This window comes from Athene noctua, chromosome 1, assembly GCF_965140245.1.
Source record: "Athene noctua chromosome 1, bAthNoc1.hap1.1, whole genome shotgun sequence".
NCBI lineage: Eukaryota > Metazoa > Chordata > Aves > Strigiformes > Strigidae > Athene > Athene noctua.
In genome coordinates this window covers 60,771,736-60,790,591 of record NC_134037.1, presented here as the reverse complement: position 1 = coordinate 60,790,591, position 18,856 = coordinate 60,771,736, and the positions used below count along the sequence as shown (strand labels likewise).

Here is an 18,856-nt window from a genome sequence, read left to right as displayed (position 1 = left end):
GTACAAGCCTGGCACCACAGGGTTTCTAATGCTATCAAGAATATCCACACAGCCTCCTACCCCTGCCCAGGGCTCCAGAGAAGAGGGGAAAAAAGCTTCATTTCCTGGGGGAAGCAGGAGTGGGGGAGTCCAGCGCCCACAAGCACACAGCAGAAACTGCAGAATATGCACCCAATAGTCCAAATACAGTGCAAGCAGACAGTCACCCACTGTCCCCATGCAGGATCCAAAGCATTTCTTCACTAAGCGACAGATTTCCCTTAGTTCGCTATATAATGCTTTCCAATCTGTCAGACAGAGGGGAAAAAAACGCCTCTCTCCAAAAGCACATTCCTGCAGTTATTCACGTCTTTACCTTTAAAAATGCAGCACTATTAACAGAAATAGACCAACCCACCAGCCAAATCAACAATCCAATGTAGCATGGCACGTGACAGAAAAACAGGCAAAAGTCTTGAATCATGGCAGCAGACACAAGGCAGACAATTTCATCCGTGGACCAGAAACACCAGCAACTTTCCCTGAAGGGGCATCTCTAGCTTCTTATCAACCCAGGTGAAGTCCAACAAACTCTTAACATATCTCATGATGCTGACTCTTCTCAAAATACAGTACACCCCACTCCCTACTACTATGTGATACAAAGCACAGGAGAGCTGACCAGGACTGCTGCCACAGGGTGGTAATGCAGCTGGGATTTCTCAGAGCACGAGCAAGAGATGTTTAACAGCACCACCAAGAAGTCAGTACCATTATGTGCGTGCCTCCATGTCACTTAAACAAAACTGTGGCTGCTTCTGTAAGAGGCCTTCAGGCCACAGCTGCTCCTTGATGGCAGCTCTGCCATCCATAAGAGACATGGCAAAACCAGAAGGCTGAGTGGGACCACCTCTTTTGGTGGCATCTTACATGGCTTTGCTTTAAAATTGACCGTGGAACCACATATCTGCCAAGTGTTAATGATAAATTTCCACCAGCATTTAAACTAGGCTTAATCTTAAAACTGAGATTAAGCAGAGTATTATGCAGTAGGTGCTAAGAGCGAAAGAGAAGACATGTCTGGGAGGCTGAAGGGACCACACCTGCAGACACTATAGAAATGCCATGCAATTTAAAAAGGTAATTATATCAGTTTCCTACAGACAATAGTAAAAATCTGTCTCACCTATTCAGAAAGCCATCTTTTGAAGTCCCCAAATTTTACAGACTTTAAGATACAACATTTTTAAATCCCTCCAAGAGCAAAAAGGTAAATAGCACAGCCCCCTATGAGCCTCCAGCACACCCCTTCTGTCCAGCATACACAGCTTCAGGCCACAGGGAAGAGAAGACAAAATACATTACAACTATGTTAATATCAACTCTTATCAAAACTGTACAGACTCTGACGTCAAAAGACCTAACGTGTAACTATTTATGTTCTAAAAAGGAGGCTAAATAAATCTTTTTTTGCAGTTTTTTTTTAAAGGCTGATAAGAGACACCCAAAGGTCCCTTCGGGAAAAGCAAATACAAGGTCATTGTATGCTTGCTGCCTAACAAGCCAGCCTTACACCTTTCTTGCAAGGTGATTAGTGAAAATTCTGAAATTGCTGGTGTGAGGCAGCATGTTTGAAGATTAAACAAACAAAGTCTTTTCTCTGTATATTTTGTGATATAGGCAGCCCTCAAAGAAATCAAGAACATCATGAAACTGCCTTTCTTCTCTTTCCTAAAAAAAGCCTCTTTATACAGAGCCCACACTGTTACCCAGTCTCACTTCACATGCAGAGGGAAGTGAACGGGTGAGGAGATTAACCATGCTTCCTGTCTTATGCAAGCTTTGTATCTCCATAAATAGCATTTCTGGTACTGGAAAATTTTAAAAACTCTGAAGAAAGCCTCAGGGCCCCATCAGATACTTTCACTAACTCTGATATCCAATAACAAAATTCTTCTTCAATCCTAAATGACTCCACTACTCTTGAGGATGAAAGCACTGGAAAGAACCTAAGCTGCAAAAACCACTGCCTTGTTTATGCTTCCCAGGGAAGCACTCACATTGGGAATAACCGTGATTCACAGGCTAAGTAGAGGACATGCTCTTCTGCTGACTCTCATTCTGCACCACAGAATTACAATACCACCAATATAAAAAACTCAGTCCAGAAAGCAACAGCTATGTGAGATGAAGAAACAGTCCCTGAGATAAGCAACTGTTTACATACTTTTCCCCTGCACTGGCAACACTTGTCAGAAAAAGAAGATTCAATTTTCCATCCAACTCTCACTCTCCAGGTTTATATCTAAGATTAAAAGAAAACTTATTTTTAATATATACAACAGCAAGTTGATGAGCAATGAATAGGAAGTGTCTCAAGCAACTGAAGGACATGACCAATCTCCCAAAGTTCTACTCAAAAGCTCCTCAAGCTGCTGTCTGTGAAATTCTAGACATTCTTCAATGTCTGAGAATTACAATGGTTACAAAGGACAGCTGAAATACTAACCTACAAAGCAGCAGGCAGAAAGTCTGCTAAAAAACATTGAAAACTTCCATTTTAAGTAACTGGAAGGCAAATCACCATACAGTATGTTTCAGAAATTGTTTTATGGCTTCTCTTGGCATCCAACGCAGCAAATCAACTATCCTGCACATATACCCCTAAATAACAGTAAATAATATCCATTGCACCCCATATCTGAAGTAGTGATATCTTAATCTTCTTTCTTAGAAAATAAAATGCCCCAGGCATACATGTTACTGGTCAAAACAATGTAAGCAAAATGCATTACTGTTTTTTAGTTTCAATAACAGGATTATGAAGTAATGTTTATATGTCTGGAAGCCGAGCTTAGAAATTTCCATTATACAGATGAGCTGAAATGATGTATTATTTCCTAGAGTCATTTAAAAAAATGTAAGCATCTCCAGGATCTTGGCTTGACTATTCTTCACACCCAAGATAAACCTCCACAGTGGTTTGTTTTAAAAACAATGTGTGGAAACTTTTCCTTCTAAAAGTAAAAAATAAATTATGGGTGCTACAGGAAACCTGAATAAACATCAACATTTTGGCTCAGCAGAGCAAGAACAATTGCAGAGAGATGACTGCTGGAGAAACAGTGATCTGAGGAGCACCCAACATTTGAAGCCTGTTGTGTGGATATAATGAGTCTGGCCAACAAGAAAAGCACATAACAAAAACCTATGACAAAGCCCCACATACGGGAGATGCCCTCAAGTAAGTATGTTTGTGCATATATTCCTTATCTGGGTTTCCCTCCTTCCTAGTCATCACTGATATCCTCTCTTTCCACACATTCCCTCTGTGTTCACTGCATTTTTCTCATTTCTTCATCTCCTATGTTTTAATAGACACAGGAATAAAAAATATGAAGCATACTCAATATTGAAATAAACCAGAACAAAGCTATAAAAATTCCAAATGTGATGCTTATAAACCTGTTAGTTTGTATAATGCAAAAGACTGACTAAAGGAGTGACCATAGTGCGTCAGACCAAGGGTCTGTGCAAGCCAACATCCTACCTCCAACAGCAGCCAAGAGCAAGGACCAGGGAAAGACCATAACAATATTAGGAGTATATATGACTCCTTCTTCAGCTAAGCTTTCCAGACTCTAGTTCAGCAACTATGCATTAATGATTCCTACTGTCATGGGTTGTGACTGTTTAAAAGGAAAGATAAGGTTACGTCATAAACAGCTAATGTGATTGGAATGCTGAATATGGTTTGTTTTACGTATTATTAGGTATTAAAGAATAATCAGGAGAAGAAAAGAAGCTGTAAATTAGAGCCTGGTAACAAGTAAATAACTTTACTAAGCATTCATATATATCCTTGCAAATCTTGGTTTTAACGTACAAATCTTCATTGGTATGAATGTAAATTTAGGTATCTAAGCAAAGAATCTAAATTAAAACATGCTGTAAATGCCTTTATTTCCCTTAAATATTCATATCACAAGGCAACACGAGGTGAACATCACGTTGTACAACTGGCTTCAGGTTCTGACAGTGTATTAGCAATCTGGAGCTAAAGGGAGTCTCTGCCTACTCAAATGGGCTTTGGAGCATATCCCAGACATTTATGTAGGTTTTTTGAAAAGAATGATGGTAACAAGACCAATGTAAATTCAATAAACACAAAAGCAGCCAAATCCCAGTGAGAATATTTTCCCTAATACAAGCACTTCGTCTTTGACTTAAGAAATCTGGCTTTCAGTGGTGACCAAAAAGAGAAACTTAGAACTAAAATTCATAATTCCCCTGGAAACTTAAAAAAAAAGTCATTCAAGCATCAGTTTTATGGTTCATCTCTATAAAACATTCTTCAGATTAAAGTCACCAAAAGTTGGAAACATAACTATTAATCAAATGTGAGCTCTTGGTCACCTTGTTGAAAAGTAACATTTTTTCAAATAAAGCACTACTTATTTGTTCTCTGCTAAGAAAGTAGTAGAGAGCTACTTGACATAGATCAGATAGATCATAAAGCATGGAAAATGCTGAATAACTTAAGAGCAAGGAAGGTTAAGAGACAAAAAACTTGAAACTAAAAGGACCCCTTTTGTCATTCTTTCAGAAAACCACTCAAACAGTTCCCTTACGTTTTCTCATCTCCTAGAACTTGTACAAATATATCCAGTAACACACAATAGCACATGTAAAGCAATTCCAGTTTCAAGCTGTACATTCAGTGTTCCAGAGTACCAATTTATATCCAAGGCAATTCTTTCCATGTGACACATGTCACTCATTTTGGTAATTTCTTTTTAAATTAAGTTAAAATTTTAATAGCTATTCATTTCACAGGGTGAAGTACATCTAACTTGATCCTATGTAATGGGCAGGGGAAAACTGAGAGGCTCTCCATTCTGTAAGGAGAGAGGAAAGATAAAGGAAGCAGAGGCAGAGGGAAATGACAAGTTGTACCAGGATTCAAGGGCACATAACCATAGTAAAAGACACCAAATGTCACAGTAGGGTCAGGGACCCAATACACACAGATGTGCCATTGTACATCTATATTACACTGTACCATTTATTTTTGGACTTGCTAGATACCAGGAGAGACTTCACAGCAAGAGGAGACAGTTCTTTGCAAAAGCTGGAGTAATACTGGTCCATTCGGGAGCTAATGACACAGAAAAGCCTAAAAACAAGGTCTGAAGAACTAGGCAAGAAAACTTAACTACATGGTCTTTAAGTAGGAGTAGCAGTCTTAAATAAGGACCTATTGCATAAGAGAAATTTATGCTTTCATGTTACTCTTATACTTTTACTTCTTGACTGTTAAACTCCCACGAGCTGTAACATCTTATCTGCATAAGGAATCTAAATTAATCTTTAAAAAGTTTTGTAGAGATTTCTATTTTGTTTGAAAAGTTACTTGTTTCATTTCTTGCCAAACAAGGCAAAAAATAAGCCCTTTACCACAAAACACAGTGGGCAAAGCAGCATTTGGCAAGAAGCAAAAACGGATGGTGAGGGGTTTATTTCAGCTTTACTTGCCATAGGGAGGGGAAGAGACCTGGGAAAACTAAGGCACTCGGGTCATGAAGATCTGTAGTGGAAAGAGACAATGACTGGGTGCCTCTCTTCTATAGAGAAATTTTAAATATTTAAGGATAAATATTTAAACTAGCTTATTTGCAACACTAAATTTGGGAGACAGAGATACAGACAGTTATTTCATGCTAATCTTGCTTCCTCTCTAGCAGTTCAGGAGCAGCTTTGTCAGCAGATAACTACCACCATGCTAATCACTTCAAGTATTTTAGGGTTTTCAAGCTAACCTTTCCAACGATTGTGAGTATAACCACTGAGACACTGAGCGATACCTCTACCAAAAACTGTCCAGGAGAGGCCAAGATTACACTAGCCTGAAGGCCAAAAGCCACCTTCTGATGGGAAGTCAGACACTTCGGGATGCTAGCAGGGCAGTGAGGCTGCTTCCTATCCCACTGTTCATGTCCATGTGTCATGTCTCTTACTCTGCCAACAGAGAACTTGGGTTTCTGTTAGCAGGAGCTTCAGAGAAAGAACTATCATCTCCCATTTTCAGTTAATGTCTTTGTTAATACCCCAATAACCTTTCCCCTCACATTAAAAGGTGAAGTTTTCTATTAAAATGTGTATGTTTTCATTAATATAGTCCACAAGGTAGCTATAAAACATTTTATTTCATCCACATTGAATATATAAATTTTCTCCTTTCTAACCAGGATATAAGCAGAACTCTTCTTCTTAGCCCTGGGTAGAGCAGAGCCCTTTTCCCCACTCTCCTGACATGGAGCACAGTTTTCCCTCCTGCTAGCAAAAAGTCTAACCCATTTCCTATTCTCTTCCTTGGTAAGCAGCAGAGTCTCTCCCATGAACATCTGATCATAGGCAAAAATAACAAGATTCAGATAAAGGTGAGAGGGAAAGTCCTTGTCTCCTAGGAATGTTTACTATACATAAATTCAGATTTTGTAAATACTATTATCATCTCAGGCTTGGGGCAGGGGAGGAACAGTAATGGAAGTAGAGGCATGCATGTGTTGGGGAAGCAGCTGAAGTTGCTCTTCACTTAGGAGCAAATATGAGCCCAAGCTGGCAGGAAAAGCAGAACACTTGAAGTAGCACACAAAACAGTATGAGGGCCAAAATTTATTAAGCTTGGGTGTTTTAAATCTAAGACAGAACAGGTGTCTACAGATTCTATAATACAAATCAACCAAAACTGACAGCAACATCAAAGCACACACCCAATTAAATAATCTGTGTCCCAATATGAGGCACCTAAACTGGGAACTTCTGTCTACATCAAGTTAAAAAGTATAGAAAAAACATTGTTAGAACTGCCTTTGTACTGAAGGAAATATAAGTACCTGAAAATAATAACCAGCTTATATGACATTTACATGGGTCATCATGTAAAGCATTCAAACCATTCATCTGCAAGATGCTGGGACACCTGTCTAGTAGAGGAAACATGCTAGACTTAAGATGCTCGACTAAAATCAAGGACATGTAAATTCAGTTCTGCTTCTGTCCCTGACTGCACATGCAGACAATGTATGTCAAGGTAAGTTGGGCATACCACCTTCTGACCTACTTCAGCTTCTATTACATGATTTGTGGGTCTGCAAGAACATTCCTGTAGAAATCATACATAGGTTTGCTTAGAGTGGGAACTTCATTTAAGGGCCTGCAACCCACACAAAGAAAAAAGATGCAAGTCAGAAGGGAAAGAGACAGATGACCTCCCCAAAGTTACACAGCAGGTAAGGGCTAGAGCTAAGAATTGATTTCAGGTCTTTTTGACCCTTGTCTATAATGTCCTGTGCCCATACAAGACAGAATGGCCCTGTGAATTTTTAAAAAGAGAATAGCTAGAGATGACACAGGAAAGCTGCAAAACAGATTAAACAAAACGTCAAGGACTTGGCTGAAAGCCTCTTCAGGCTTTCAATTTCATTCATTAGACAACATTTAGAAAAGACTCAAAACTGTCCCTTCAATACTAAAGCATCTTGCTCAGACAGCCCTCTCAAAGCCTGAGCTTTAACAAGAAATTACTTGTTCCTTCGTACAATCTCTTTAGCTGCTTCAGCTTTATCCCTCTTGATACCTTCTCTGCCATTGTTTATTCCCCCTTCTCAAAACCCAAAATTGCGCTATTCCTTTCTGTCAATATCAACACAATTGCACTTCTCCAAATGGAAAGCAATTTACCTGGCATGAACAGATGTGCTTCATCACAAAACTTCAAGTCTTTAGCCACCACTACATACCACCTGAACAGCAATAAAGAAGTGCAGCAACTTTTCCCCCAGCTACTATTTCTAAGTGGGGCAACAGGCATGTCTCTAGATGTCTGTAATGCACTGGCTATTGTTTTAGTGCAGCTTCAATAATAGTTTTTTAGTAGTGAATGGAGATCAACAGTGCAGAAAGTATCTTTGAGTCAAAGATGTTTTTTATACTGATTTCTCCTCCCTCCTACCCCCCCAAGAGTAAGTGAGCTTTGTTTCTTCTTGTACACTGGAGCTCAGAGATGATTACAGACGTGCTAAATTAACAAAGACAAGTTATTAGGAAATCAACGTGAATTATTTCTTAAAAATTACAAATCATGAATTCCAAATGATAAAAACAATTGACGAAAAAAACATTGCTTTATAAATAAAAGAGGATACAGTCTAGGCATCTTATCCTTTCTTAGCTGATCTTATCCTATGAGATAATACTACTTAGTCTGTTATATTTGAAATCAGAAAAACTTTAGGTTTAGACATGCTTATGTTTTAGATGCACTTGTTTTTATAAACACTCATCAAAAGCGGGATGCTGGAAGCTCAAATGCAATGCAATTTGCAGCTGAGTACCCAAGAACAGTTTTGTGTTATAAATAAAAATTACAATTCAAGTCTATCTCCACTACCCAAACTGAAAAAATATTAGGGACACAGCAAGGAAAGCACTTTCTGGATACATAATGCAGCATGCGTTTCATTTTTATACCAACTTGAAAAATCATAATGCCTTCTGAAAAAGGCAGAATGAGGAGTTCCATATTTTAATCAACATTGAAATAAACTCTGTAATCTTACCGGGCAAAATAGCCTTGTCTTCGTTCCTTCTTCTCTTCCTTGGTCTCCATTATGTACAGTCCAATGGGCAAGGTGAACAACCAAGTGAGATGCTCTTTTTCCCTTCAGTATCTCATATCCAGACAGAGTCCCTGTATATAAAATTTAAAAACAGGAAGTTCATAAATCAACATGTCAACAACACCTACAAAAACCAACACACTTGTGGAAGTGCAACTGACTCAGTGACAAAGCTAAGTGAAACTTTAACCAGTCAATGCTTGCCATGTGATAATCCATTTAGATTACAATGAGACAAAAACCAATAAACACAGAATCATCTACGTTGGAAAAGACCTTGAAGATCATCCAGTCCAACCATTAACCTAACACTGACAGTTCCCAACTACACCATATCCCTCAGCACTATGTCAACCCGACTCTTAAACATCTCCAGGGATGGGGACTCCACCACCTCCCTGGGCAGCCCATTCCAAAACCTAACAACCCCTTCTGGAAAGAAATGCTTCCTAATATCTAGTCTAAACGTTCCCTGGTGCAACTTGAGGCCATTCCCTCTTGTCCTATCGCTTGTTACTTGGTAACACTCATCCCCATCTCTCTGCAACCTCCTTTCAGGTAGCTGTAGAGGGCGATGAGGTCTCCCCTCAGCCTCCTCTTATCCAGACTAAACACCCCCATTCCCTCAGCCGCTCCCCGTACGACCTGTGCTCCAGACCCTGCACCAGCTTCGTTGCCCTTCTCTGGACACGCTCGAGTCATTCAATGTCCTTTTTGGAGTGAGGGGCCCAAAACTGAACACAGGAATCAAGGGGCGGCCTCACCAGTGCCGAGTACAGGGGTGAGATCCCTTCCCTGTCCCTGCTGGCCACGCTATTGCTGACACAAGCCAGGATGCCATTGGCCTTCTTGGCCCCCTGGGCACACTGCTGGCTCCTGTTCAGCCGGCTGTCAATCAGCACCCCCAGGTCCCTCTCTGACTGGCAGCTCTCCAGCCACTCCTCCCCAAGCCTGTAGCGCTGCTGGGGGTTGTTGTGGCCCAAGGGCAGCCCCTGACATTTGGCCTTATTGAAACTCCTCCAGTTGGCCTCAGCCCATGGCTCCAGCCTGTCCAGGTCTCTCTGCAGAGCCTCCCTGCCCTCGAGCAGATCAACACTCCCACCCAACTGGGTGTCATCTGCAAACTGACTGAGGGTGCACTCGATCCCCTCGTCTAGATCATCAATAAAGATGTTAAACAGGAGTGGCCCCAAAACCGAGCCCTGGGGGACACCACTCGTGACCGGCCACCAACTGTATTTAACTCTGTTCACCACAACTCTCTGGGCCCGGCCATCCAGACAGTTTTTTACCCAGCAAAGCGTGTGCCCATCCAAGCCACGAGCAGCCAGTTTTGCCAGGAGAATGATGTGGGAAACGGTGTCAAAGGCCTTACTAAATTCAAGGTAGACAACGTCCACAGGCTTTCCCTCATCCAATGAGCAGGTCTCCCTGTCATAGAAGATCAGGTTTGTCAAGCAGGACCTGCCTTTCATAAACCCATGCTGACTGGGCCTGAGCATCTGGTTGTCCCGCACATGTATGATAGTACTCAGGATGAGCTGCTCCATCAGCTTCCCAGGCACTGAAGTCAAGCTGACAGGCCTGTGATTTCCCTGATCATCCTTCCTTCTTATATATGGGCGTCACATTGGCCAATTTCCAATCTGTCAGGACCTCACTGGTCAGCCAGGACTGCTGGTAAATGATAGGAAGCAACTTGGCAAGCACCCCAGCCAGCTCCTTCAGCACCCTCAGATGTATCCCAGCCAGTCCCATAGACCTGTGTATGTCTGTGTGATGCAGTAGGTCATTGACTGTCTCCTCCTGGATTGTGGAGGGGTCAGACTCCCAGTCTCTGTCTTCTGGCTGAGGAGGCTGGATTCCCTCAGTACAACTAGTCGTGTTATTAATGACTGAGGCAAAGAAGGCATTAAGCACCTCAGCCTTTTCCTCATCACTCGTTGCCCTGTGTCCTCTTCTAATCTCCCTCATCTCTTAGATCCCATCCTTCTGCTTGACAGCAAGAAGATGAGGGATCATCTGCCTCTTTTGGAGCCTCCATTTGCTCCTTTTGCTTCATGGGTACTAAGGTGCTACTCCACCAATTAATTTCCTTTTCACATTTCCTAATACTTTCTTTTCTTTGAGTTCCGCCACCAGGCTGAGCAGGTCATCCAGCTGATCGCAGTGCAGACAGGTGCTGTCACTGCTGCCCTCTGACAGGATTGACAGGCTCAACCGCTCCCAGCAGCCTGGGACCTGGACCACTGCATATTTGCGTGGCAGCTCCATCAGGGTCGGCACATTCTTTTTGGTGTTGGTTTTGATTCGAGTGGAGACCGTAGCTCAGTCTATTTGTGGAGGACAATGAGATGACTACTAGCTAAGATAAGCTCTAGAGCCAGGAGAGGGACTGTGCTCTGTCCACACACCCTGCCTGTGCAAACTGCCGCACCACATCCTGTTTGACACCACCACACCACGCCATATTTATAAAAACTCTGTAAAATAATGAGAAATAAGACAGTTTTAAAACAACGTAAAGAAAAAAAAAGAATTACCTACATTCTTTACACGTTTGACTGTTGTGAATAATACACCAGTTCAAACGAGAATACAAGGAGAAGCAGGTGATCTTGAAAAGGAGACCAGTAACACTGGCTTTTGACATGGAAAACACCACCCCTTCGCAAATGGGGTACTGAGGCACCTGGCAAACAGGAGTTGGAAATTTCAGAACTGGTTGGTAATTACTGCAACCAACAATATGCCACATCAATTGCTGTCCAAGATTCCTGCCAAAATGTTTTACACTCTTCCCCTCTCCAACACACATTCAACCTACCAATGGCTTGTGCACATGCACAAAATAAGTTAACAAGCTTTGTTTAATTAACAAACAAAATAAGAATTCTTTATCAGTATTTCAGATTAAAGTTCAAACTAGAAGTTACTACTAAACATGTTAGTCTAATGGGCTGTATAATAAAGAAATGGAAGACACATAGATTACAATTAGTAGTAAAAGAAGAAAAATTCCTCCAGGACCTGATCAGTTTCCATTATTTTCCCCTGCATCAAAAGATCATAAGCTACTGTCCTGGGTTCAGCTGGGATAGAGTTAATTTTCTTCCTAGTAGCTGGTACAGTGCTGTGTTTTGGATTTAGTATGAGAATAATGTTGGTATCACACTGATGTTTTGGCTGTTGCTAAGTAGTGCTTATCCTAAGTCAAGGACTTTTTGGTTTCCCATGCTCTGCCAGAGAGGAGGTGCACAAGAAGCTGTAAGGGAGCACGGCCAGGACAGCTGATCCAAACTAGCCAAAGGGCTATCCCATACCACAGGACGTCATGCTCAGTATAAAAACTGGGGGGGAGTTGGAGGGGAAGGGCAGATCGCTGCTGGTGTCAGCAGGTGGTAAGCAGTTGCACTGTGCATCACTTGTCTTTTGGGTTTTATTTCTCACTCTCTTTTTGTTATCATAACAATCATTACAAATTATTATATTTTATTTCAGTTAAAGTGTTCTTATCTCAAAGCACAGGTTTTACTTTCTTTTTCTGACTCTCCTCCCCATCCCACCAGCTGGCAGAGGGGAAGGAGAGCGAGAGCAGCTGCACGGTGCTTAGTTGCCAGCTGGGGTTAAACTACAACAGCAACAAACTGCCAGATGTCAACAAAAGAGATAACGTAGCAAAAATAATCTACTTGAAAAGCCCAAGAACATATCATGTTAGATTCTCTCAGAAATACTTGCCATAATTTTCTCTCCATATTTGTGAAGCATCAGTCCACAGCAATTAAAGTCCATTGCTTCAAAATGCACTTTTTCTTACTCATTAATTTTGAATACATATAGTGCATCAGAAAGAATCTATTCTCTCTGATCTTTATGTATCAGGTAGAGTCTTACAGTAATGCTCACTCTTTAAATGGCAAATTTGCCTACAACAGCTTTGGCTTTATAAAGAGAATATCATCTCTGCAAGTTAATGCAAGTCCCAGTCTTCAGCCGGACACAGAAACCTACATGATAGTAGCATAAGAATAGCATCAAAACAAATTGTCCTGCTCAGATGTCCAGTCTGTATGATGATAGCATATACTTCCTGAGAATTCTGATGTATCCTTATCTTCCCTGTTGGGGCAGGTCCTTACATTTTCAAAGGATCAAAACTAGTGGCTTTGTTAGCACTGCATTTAGAGTTACAATAAATATTTCAAAGCCTACAACTACAACCTCTATAGCAAACTACAAAGAGTTTGAAGAAAGAGGAACCACTCTTTCTTTCTCCTTTGCCTGCTTGGCCTTCACTACACTCTGCAGTGTGCGCTCAAGGGCACTGACAGGCCGGAGTTGAGTCTCACATTGACACCAGGAACTATCAAATAACCATGGAGCACTCAGATAACATCAAACCCATGACCACGAGGACAGCAAAACCCATAGGAATGAGAAGAGGGAAGTGGGAAGAGCCCTTCTCACCTCACTGAAACATGATCAGCTGGGAGGAATGGAGGGAAGTGAGATCTGGCCTCAGGGCCTCACCCTGTGTAAGAGGCAGCAGTATGCTCCTTCCACTCATTCTCTTTCTCTGCCATGATCTACCGATCCCATCCAGGGGAATACCAGCCCTGGTCTGGCACAGTGCTGAGATGAACAAAGTGCCACTGCCCAGGGAGCCAGGAGGAAAAAAACCTTGCCTGCCCACAGTCCTGTCTTGCTCAGCGCTGGAGCAGCCACCGCCTGCTTCAGCGAAGAGGGGCATAAAGAAAGAGGAGGTAGGGCTTAAGCCCAGACCTAACCACAGACGCTGCAGGAGGTGCCAGCACCAAATCAGCGTGGCACTGCTCAGCTCACCAAATGTAAGGTTTGCTGTTTGCCTTCATCAATGCTAAACAAAACTAGCAATGACAACACGGGTATGGAGCTTGTTCCACCCTTATCAACTAAATGCAACTCCAAGTCTTTCACACAGCGATGAGACATAAATCAAGAATTTAAAAGAACCCCACAACATTCAGAACAGATAGACACTCAGAAAATTGGAATGTTATCCATAGACCAGAAGTAACAAAGGCATTCAGGTGATTTTTTTTTTTTTCTAATAAAAATACACAGGGATCTTGTATCCAGTCACCAATTAATGAAAATTTTCCAAATTAATTTAACACAGGTCCCACTCCGCTGACTTAAAACTTTAGCTCACCTTCCTAGAATAAACAAAGGTGGTGTTCTAGGAAGGCATATTTAAGTCTGAAAACTATACTTTGAAAATATACTACTAGGAAAAGCAAACTGATTAGGAGTGCTGACTCCATAATTTGAGTCAACTTCTGCTGTTGGGAACTTTTCATGTACTAGTTGGCTTTAAGGAAGAAAAAAAGCCTGAAAGCTAGGAGAATTACAACATAACTTGTAGTAATTGCCATTGAAAACTATTATTTCTAAAAGGTCTTTTCAATTTTATAATTCTTTCAGCAGTAACAGTACAAAAATCACATTTATTTTATAGGTTGTCACCAACATTTTAAAGTTACATCAAAAAAACCAAACACTACTACTACTCTACACTTCCACCCTACCTGTCCTTTGTTATCTTCCAAGAAAGAAATCCCAGGTATTCTTTATTAACGGCTTAAAACACTAAGGATATATGATTAAAATGAATCTTGGTTTCCTAGTAGCTCCCTTCTGGTAGAGACAAAGACTGAATCAGACAGACTATTAAAAATGTACATATTTGAGAGATATTTATACTCTGGGAGACAGACATCTTACTCATATATCATGAGTACAGTTCAAACTCAAATGATGACAAAGCTTCTTTTACAGAAATTTCAGGCTCAGTTTAACCCTTTCTACACTGAAATGAAGATAGTGAAAAGCTTGTCTACATGTCTACAATAATGCTAATTCTTTTATTAGGTAATTTCCAGACAAAAGATATTCCTGATGGACATACAATGCATTTAAGTAAGGATTCTGTTAAAAATTTGCCATTCTCCAGATTTAGCTAATATCAGCACCTGGTAATTATATGAAGAAAAGAACAAAATTCATAAAAATATACTGTACTTTTTGCTGCTAATCCTACTCTTCTGATTTTTTTCATTTATATTAGCATATTTTTGGATACTTGCTTTGTCTGTTTAGGCTTGCTGCCAGGAAGTTTTGGGGATGCTACTGGAAGTTTGTAATGAGAGTGGGAACGCTCCAGAAAGGTCACCAAAAAAAAAAAAAAAAAAAAATATTTAAAACCACAGGAACAGACTGAACTCCTGACTGTGGGTACTCACACCACTGCAACTGTTACCACACTCCCAAGACCTCAAGAAATGCTGTTTCCAGCTCCTGCTGCCTGCTTGACACCTGGCACTGCAGGACAGCAGCACCCTGTTAAGGTACATTCAAAGCAGCAGAAGAGGAAGATGCTCTAAGTATGAGGATAAACAAAGGGGAAGGGAACTGTATTTTGAAGGGATCACTAAAAACAAGTAAGTATGTGAAAAGAGCATCCTAAGACCTCTAAAGACTTTATCAATTTTTAAAAACTATTTTTCCTTTCTTTTCCCTCCCTTCTCAGACATGAAGAATAATATACCTTGCTACCTGCAGTTGCTTGCTGCACTCAGGGGTAAGCACCTGTCTGCTGTCTCTACAGCATCAGTGATCAATTGTCAATTTGTGAGCTTTAATTTCCAAAACTGTGCACATGAACAAGAGCATGTCCAACAGCACTAGCAATGAAGAAGCCAATGAAGTATCTGATTATTTTTAGAACATTCAACAGACTTGATAGCTTGTCTCTGGCCATCTGTGCCCACTGCAAGTCCTAGAAAGACATACAGAGAAAAAAGTTCGCAATCATGCATTTCTCTAGATATATTTTCACGACCCTCTAGAGTCATTATCTCTCAATCTTTCATGAGGTAGGAAAATGCTGCAATTCCCTACTTTGCAAATATGTAACAGAACTACATGAAATACCTCCACACACTCAAATGAGAGCAGAACAATGTGTGCATGTAACCTCCTATTAGCTTTAACCCAGCCAGCCTCAATAACCAGCAGCAGTGAGAACAAGGGAGTGGACTACTCTGACAAGAAGCCAGTTATTATTTTCTGTGTAAAATTTAAATTGACAAACTTTGGAGGCCGATAGCACAGTCTCACTTTTATCTGGCTCTGTGGGCATATGCACTGAAATTAAAGCTCAGATCCACAAAAAGAAATAAAAAGCCTAGCTCCTCTGAGGATCTAGATTTAAACAGTGCTTTCAGTTCCTTCAGAAAATATGCAAACAAGCAATGAGTTGACTTCAGGGAAAACAAGTCAAGGGTAGTAACCCAGAACTTAGCAGGTGCCCCAGAAGGCAATCAATGGTGGCAGCAATCATACTGTGAGAAACATGCACAGAAGGTGAGAGGCCCAAGCACAAATTTTCCACTGTTAGGAAGACGGAACAGATTAAGGCAGAAGACTCCCAGTGAGACAGCCAAGTGGACATGGTCACACCAAGGATGTAACAGGGAGACCCTGCCGTGCTGAGGGAACAGGATGCTGCCCAGACATACCACACAGCTCTCACCTGCTCTCTGGTGCAGCATCACACACATTAGTTTTTTAGTTTTGCTTCTCTATTTTACCTCTGCCTCTGAAACTACAGGCATCTGCTCATACCACCACACACTTCTGTACTATCATCTGCTGTAATATGAACATTCAAATGTTGCCACGTGCCAAATGACATGAAGATGTCATTTTTGGACATGAAGCATTAACTAACGATTCCGCTTAAGTCTGCAACTCTGCAGCAGAGTGTCTTCTTACAAATAAGAAGTCTTCTGGGTACATGTGCCAATTCTGACCCCTAAAAAAAAAGCACCATGAGGGATGACAAGGATTACATCAACAAGTCAATATTAAGACCAAAAAAAGGAAGATATGTATGTAGTACTTCAAGAGCAATATTAAAAATGTCTATCAAGCTAGCAGAATAAGAAATTGTAGAACAAGTCACAGATAGAGGTGAAGCATTTTCAGTGTTATTAGATCTGAAACTGAACCCTTAAGGACTGCTACCTGCACCTCTGGTGAGACAAAAGCCGTTTCCAGGGCACTGTGTAGCTGCAAACAGATACAAACACATACCAACAAGGTTGCAAACGGGGTCACACACAACACCTTTAAGCAAAAGGCAACAGAAACATGTTAACACAGAAGGGGAGACAGGCTATAATTTGCTACTGGGTCATATAAATGCATACGATTAAACTTCACAAGCCAAAGCACCCATACCAACTCCAGCATTCATTTCAACAGACAACACATTTTTAAAAACAGGACAGTGAAAGCACATTAGCACCTTATGATTAATGCTAAAGTCTACAGTATTTCATTAATGCCTACTGACTGGACTAACCAGGTTGAGTTCTACTGCTTTTATATTCTGTTAGTGTATTTCATTCAGTATAAAGATAAAAGTTTCAGAATAAACACTGCAGCATCTCAAGATGAAAAGTAACAGAAATTCACAGCCAGCAAAGAGAAGAGTAAGCTACAACTTACTTTTTTTCAGGCAGAACGACCTAAGTGTGAGGTTGGAAACTTTCAGGAAAGCACTAGCATGCCAGTAAAACTCAGCACAGTATAATTACATTAAGTTAGAGTCAGTAGAATGGACAAAAAATTGTTTATTCTAAAGCTATCTTAAGATGAATATGGAATTATTTTAATACCATTATACAGTTACTTTATACTTACCATGTAAAGTGTAATGTTATTTCTAAAACAATAAGTTCTATAAAGAGGTTCCAGTCCATTATATGTAACTGAAAGGCACTAAACTAACCTAGGAGAGCTTCTCCACCTCAGTGAAGTTGAGGCTCAATGACTCAACCCTTGCTTAGGTGAATAACCCTTATTTAGGCACACAACTCCACTGATCTTTAAAGTATTATATTAAGCCTGTCATGTTTCTTGTAACAAGGGTGCAATCTTAATATCCCCAAATAATTAAGATGCAAAAATTAAGAGATTGAAAATAAATTTGTATGCAGAAGCAATTTCTGGACTTCTTGTTCAGACTGAAACCAATAGTATGACAATTTCTCTACCTCCAAGTGGAGAGAAATAGAGATTCAATGTGGCTATTGCACTCTGTGGATTCTCAAGGACAGTGAAGATATGAAGATAGGTAAAGGAAACAAACACTCTTGCTCTTGAGGAACTGGGTGAAATTTTTAGAAGGTTATTATCCCCACTACAGAGATGTGGTAAGGTAACAGTCCAAGCATTTTTATTCTCTACTAATGCAGTAACAACAGGTTAAACTGAGATCACCTTCAACTCACCAGCTAGATCTGCAACAGCCTGTCCACATGAACAAAGTTCAAATAAAATAAATGAGAATCAATGTAACAGAAATATTTCTGATTCAGAAACTGAACAACAGTAACAAAAATTGATTCAGCTCCAGTGGACTCCCAGATGAATTACTCCTACCTATTCTCCTATTGGGAGGCGACTTTTGCTCACTAACTCAGGCTGCCATGTTTCACCAAGAATTAAGGGAAAGTAAAACAGGTACCAGAAATTCCACATCACCTGTGAGGGTTGTCAAGAAAAAAACATGCAGATTTAATCTTCCCTCACTGGCAGCTGAACATCACCAGACACATTTTTCCATAAGGAACAATGTCTTTTACTGTGTAATTCAGCTGTACTTGCTAGACAGAAATGGGTTACAAAACACAATGCAAACTATTAACAGGTAGAGCATTATGCCATACCAAATGTAAAAGTGCAGTGCTGTTTGAAGTCAGGCCACTTGGGAAGAATTTCAGTTTTAAGTTAACAAGAACACTGCTGCAGAAGTTTTAAAATAATCAACACTTTAATTTTCTTATATCCCCTGTTTCAATCCACCCCTGTTCAACTAAGTGTCAAGCCCAAGCCTTCTGAACCCTGCTGTCTTTCATGCTGACATTGTACAGGTACACGCAGTATGCAGAGTTTAAATGCCAAATCCTGCATCTTCACGGAATGTTGACAGAAAACACTGGTCTCTGCCTACCAAATACTGTAATAAAAGGCAGCAGAAAAACATTAGCATTTGGATAAACAGAACAAATTCTGTAGCCACTGAAATACAGAAAACCACATACATGTAAACAAACAACAGAAACACCCAAGAATTTGCAGGGTGC

The 18,856-nt window shown here is 40.6% G+C and overlaps 1 protein-coding gene across 6 annotated transcripts in view; it reads right to left on the bottom strand.

The window, feature by feature from the left end:
- The window catches only part of NCOA7 (nuclear receptor coactivator 7), a 105,570-nt gene that overhangs the window by 68,068 nt on the left and 18,646 nt on the right, over positions 1 to 18,856 (bottom strand). For all 6 annotated transcript variants that reach the window (XM_074896254.1, XM_074896256.1, XM_074896253.1 and 3 more), the window contains one exon: positions 8,601 to 8,731. In XM_074896254.1, coding sequence (XP_074752355.1) covers positions 8,601 to 8,650 — 50 coding nt within the window. In that variant the 5' untranslated portion in view covers positions 8,651 to 8,731. The remainder of the gene's footprint in view (positions 1 to 8,600; positions 8,732 to 18,856) is intronic.